The sequence below is a fragment of the Primulina tabacum genome, chromosome 9, assembly GCF_025594145.1.
Source record: "Primulina tabacum isolate GXHZ01 chromosome 9, ASM2559414v2, whole genome shotgun sequence".
In the NCBI taxonomy this organism is placed as follows: Eukaryota; Viridiplantae; Streptophyta; class Magnoliopsida; order Lamiales; family Gesneriaceae; genus Primulina; species Primulina tabacum.
In genome coordinates this window covers 16,263,895-16,268,722 of record NC_134558.1, presented here as the reverse complement: position 1 = coordinate 16,268,722, position 4,828 = coordinate 16,263,895, and the positions used below count along the sequence as shown (strand labels likewise).

At 35.4% G+C, this 4,828-nt stretch overlaps 1 protein-coding gene across 1 annotated transcript; it reads right to left on the bottom strand.

Moving 5' to 3' along the window:
• Window positions 1-950: 950 nt before the first annotated feature.
• Window positions 951-2,877, bottom strand: LOC142556946 (uncharacterized). Its single transcript, XM_075668430.1, has 6 exons — window positions 2,841-2,877; window positions 2,659-2,693; window positions 2,005-2,332; window positions 1,745-1,915; window positions 1,581-1,645; window positions 951-1,400 (listed from the first exon to the last, which is right to left on the bottom strand). The coding sequence occupies exons 1-6, from the start codon at window positions 2,875-2,877 to the stop codon at window positions 951-953; spliced, it is 1,086 nt and encodes a 361-aa protein (XP_075524545.1).
• Window positions 2,878-4,828: the final 1,951 nt, after the last annotated feature.

The following is a 4,828-nucleotide window of genomic DNA, read 5'->3' as shown; positions in this document are numbered from 1 at the left end:
TTGAAAACACGCTTTTTAAAATTTGCTGGCCGCCCGGGCGGACATCTTTTTCCGCCCGAGCGCGGAACTCTCGGCCAAAACACCATTTTTCCCGAACAAGACCCGCTCGGGCGCACATTAATTCCCGCCCGGGCGCGCACTCTGAGCACATCCACTACAAAGATCGCTTCTGAAACGCCTCTTCCTTTCAGAATTAGGAAAAGTGGTGAACTAGAAAGTTGTAGCCCTATGTCTTGGCTTGCATCTCCAATTGGCCTCATGTTATTTCGAGGTCTGAGTAAAAAGTTATGCTCAATCTCCCAACATGTGTCATTGTAGAAACGACGATACGCACGACACACATCGGGGCGCTTTTGGCTCATCTTCCCTAATGATTTGAACAAAACTCAAAACTGGAAAGTTATAGCCTTATGTCTTATCTTTCTAATGAAAGTAGCCTCACATCAATTGGATCAATATACAAAATATTATTCTAAAAAACACAACTTGTGCCATATTTTTCATACCGTTTCTGCACTTCTATTACCTATTTAGCTCAAATTCCACCTTTGATTCTACCCATCCATTATCTATTCAATTCTATAACATCATTACCATTCATACCATATCGTAAAGCCAAGAACCATCACAACTACTGCCATATTATATCAAAATTCGGGCATTACAGACGGATCCAGGAATAAGAGTTTGGGGGGGGGGGGGGGGGGGGCTTGAACTCAATATGATAAGTTATGTATTATTAAAAAAATTACATTTTATCGTTCAACAAAGTTGTGCCCTACTTGATTTTAAAACATAAAATTCATCAATATATTTAGCTAAATCTCGTTCATTATAGAGTGTCAAATAATCGGCAAGAAAGTCATCCTCCATTTTATTGCGAACTGTCGTATTCAGATGCTTCATTGCTGAAAAAGCTCGCTCAGTAGTGCTGGTAGACACAGGTAATGTCAAAACAAGATGAAAAATCTAGTCAACATAACGTAAACATTTGACTGTCTACTTTCAGTCAATTGCTGACACAACTCAACAAGTGTAGAAACCTTTAAATTCTGCATCACATCAAGTTTATAATTTATCAATTCATACTCCAAAGCAACAATTTCTTGATCTGTGAAATCTCCAGGATAAAACTTCGTTGCAAGCTTGCAAATATCATCACTGTTAAATGAGTCAAATGAATTTTTAGGATCTAAAGCTGTACTAAGAGAAAGAAGTTCCACCGATGACTCATTGAACCGAGTATTTAACTCCATCAAAATGAAATCTATTGCTGCATTAAAAACATCAAAGTGGTAATGATGATCTATTGTAGTTTGCCGACAGGAACTTCCAATCTTATATAGACAATCAAGGTCAGGCATATCAATTTCATTTCTTGAGCAAAAAACTTTAACTTCCTGAAGAAATTCGTTTCACCTACATTATCTAAATTCTTGAAGGCTATTTTTGGTAGTAGTGACAAATGTAATAGCAGTCAAAATGTCTTGAGATTTTCTTTGAAGAACTTGACAAAGAGTATATGTTGTTCTCATAATTTTATGCATTAAGTGCAAAATAAACACAAATTCAAAGCTTGCCATATTTCTGTAAATCCCCCGAACTTCAGCCTTAGCATTTCCATTTGGAGAATGATCACTGAGAACTTAAAAAACTTTGCAAGTTGCAGTGTACATACGTATCAAGCTTTTTACCGAATCATAGTGAGAACTCCAACAAGTAGCTCCTGCTCGTTGTAAATTACCAATCTGGTTTGCACTACTTCCAAAATCACGTTCTCCAATTGCCAACATATACTCAATTTCATTTCTTTGTGCACTTTGTAATTCATCAATGCTCTTAGTAGAAGAAGTGACAATATTAACAATATTGTCCAAATGAGAAAATAATTCCCAAATAACACTAACATCCTTAGCTGCAGAAACCAATGTCAGTTGTAAACGATGTTCAAAAAGTGGAGATCATGATGAAGTCCATTCCACGCTCCACGCATATTGCTAGAACCATCATATCCTTGGCCTCTGATTTTCTTAACATGGAGATCATGATGAACAAGAACATTTGATATCTCATTTTTCAAATTCATTGAGGTAGTGTCACTAACACTTTTGATGGCAAAAAATCTTTCTGTCAAAATCCCACGATTGTTCACAAACCTCAATATAATGGCCATTTGCTCTCGTTTAGATATATCTCGGGCTTCATCAATAAGAATACATAAGTATTTTTCTCCAACTTTTTCACGTACCATCTGTCGTACTCTATTAGCCATAATATGTAAAATCTCTTTCTGAATTTCTGGAGCGATATATTGGGCATTTTTTGGAGCATTCTAAAGCACAACTTCATCAATTTCTGTATTCATTTTTGCAAAAGCCTTCACCAATTCAAGAAAATTTCCATGATTAGATGAAGATAGAGATTATTCGTTACCTTTAAACGCACAACCTTGAAGTGCTAGCCAACGAACAGCTATAATTGAGGTGCTCAAACGCAGACAATTTTTCTCTTTTTCCTCTTTAGATTGTGCATGCATCACTTTATCAATTGTTGTTAGGGCCTCGTCAAATTTCCAGCCCTTCTCTCACACCTAGTATGAGGTAAAGAGGCTGTAGAACCAATATGGGCAAGAAAAGCACATGTTTTTCCTTGGTTTACCCTTTTCCAATTGTCAAATCCTTCATTGACCAACGCTGAAATATTAGATGAATTAAAATCATTCAGGAAAAGAAAACAATAGAAACAATATGCCTTATTTGTTGAAGGCGAATATTCCAACCAATAAAATTTCTGAAACCATTTTTTCTGAAAACGACGATTCTGGCTTCCAAATTTTGTACCTGGATACTCCAACATATCTGGTTGATAAGGCCCCATATTTAGATATGAACATCGTATCTCATCTCGTACATTAACATGATATTCACATATATGTTTTCTTTTTCCCGGATCTCGTCAATACAAGTAGATTGAAACGACTACACTTTTTATTGCTTTAAAAGTACTAGAATTTTTTTTTTTAATAAACACTCAATTTTTCGGCCATATACCTTTCCCACATGAAAATATTTTTATAAAATATTTTAAACTTTAAAATAAAACACCAACCAACTAACATTTTTAAAAATCAAGTGCAATAGTCATAAAATGAAATAGTCAACTGTTTTACCCAACCTAAAAAGCAATAAGTTTGAAAAGTATAGCCCATACTAAACCACTCAAAAATCTCTCAAAAAGCATAAATAAATAGTCTTAAAATCTTTAACATAAATTATAATTCATAATCGTAAATGCGAAAAAATAGAAGCGCTGGTCCTCGGGTTGTGTGCGCCTTCAGCCCCGTCAAATCATCCGTCAAGACCTCCCTCAATCTCACCTGCATCCATCACACCTAGTGAGTCTAAAGACTCAACACACCATCATCTTTATAGCAAGTAATACGTAATACAACCAACATATAATAGTGAAAAGTAATTGTACTTAAAATATCGTTTTCATGAAGATGCATAAACTTCAAACATGAACATTTTCATAATCCTTTTTATGATGCATGAACTTTACCTAGAAACATTTTCATAATGATTTATAAACTTTAAGCATAAACATTTTCATGACATGCATCACATAAACCTTAACATTTCATTTTCTTTTTCCTCAACATGACATAACATAAAACCTTTTTAACATGATCATAAACAATTTTCCTTTTCCTTTTCCTTTGTTGAATTCAGATCGTTAATTGTGACTTTCCTCAAACCTCAAAAGTCGATGGATCCATCTACATGTAACCACAGTACTGGGCGGCGGGGACATCAGCAACACTCTCACCCGTCAACTGAGCCTTGGCCTATCCTCTTTCGAATAGAAATACGATCGTCGGGGCTCCATCTGGGCCTTCTACCATAAATAGGCTCCCTCAGGGGCCTTCTCCCCTCACGATATTCCCATTCTTACCTCAAACCTCATATCCTCATATCCTCAATGGTAACAAGGGAAGTACGATCGTCGGGCTCTCACTGGGACCATAACCCTCACGATACCTCCAATGTAACCACGTAATAGTCACAATTACTTCACTTCCTTCAAATTTTCTTATTATCATCACTTTATAAAAATCATGCATAACATATAATTTTGTTTTTGAAACCAAGCATGCAACATGTCTTTTAAATGTCTTCCCTAAATAATAAAAATCCCATAAACATATAAAAATCATAATTTAATCATGAACATTTCATAAACATTTAAAAATAATCATAATATCATAAAAACAGCATTTAGGGCACTGCCATTACGTTTACTAATTTTTGGTGTAAAAAGACCGTTTTACCCCTGGACTTGACATTTTACGATTCTGACATTTTTCTTGATTTCTTGACTCTGACATGTCCCAAATAATTATTAAAGCTTACTTGAATTTTCCATAATTTTATTTAGCTTAAATATTAGACTTTTTCATTTATCAATAATTAATTGTTTTGACGATGTTTTAATCCCGAAAAATCCCAAACTTTAATATAAAATTACTAAATTCAAAATTTAGTCTTTTTATATTATTTTAGCCCTTATGAACCATGACTCGACCCACGTTAGCCGTTTTTCGAATTTTGTTAGTTAAAAACCCTGAAGTGGCACCTAAACTTCGATCCCGAGCCAACTTTCGATTTTCACGAGTTACCCCCAAACCATGTTGTCCAAAACCTGACCAACATCTTTAAGTACCCTAATGGACCCTTAGACCACTAAGAACCCAAGCCAAAAACCCAAAACGTGGCCCCTCCAATGACCCCCATGCTGGCCGAGAGTTTGATGAAGTTTGGACTCTAAG

Excerpts from the sequence above, each read along its gene's own strand:
- LOC142556946 (XM_075668430.1), bottom strand. The coding sequence starts at position 2,877 with ATGGGGCCTTATCAACCAGATATGTTGGAGTATCCAG. Across the intron at positions 2,694-2,840 it reads AGATATGTTGGAGTATCCAG|CGTTGGTCAATGAAGGATTT; the intron begins GTACAAAATTTG and ends CTAATATTTCAG. Across the intron at positions 2,333-2,658 it reads GATTTGACAATTGGAAAAGG|AATGCTCCAAAAAATGCCCA; the intron begins GTAAACCAAGGA and ends GTTGTGCTTTAG.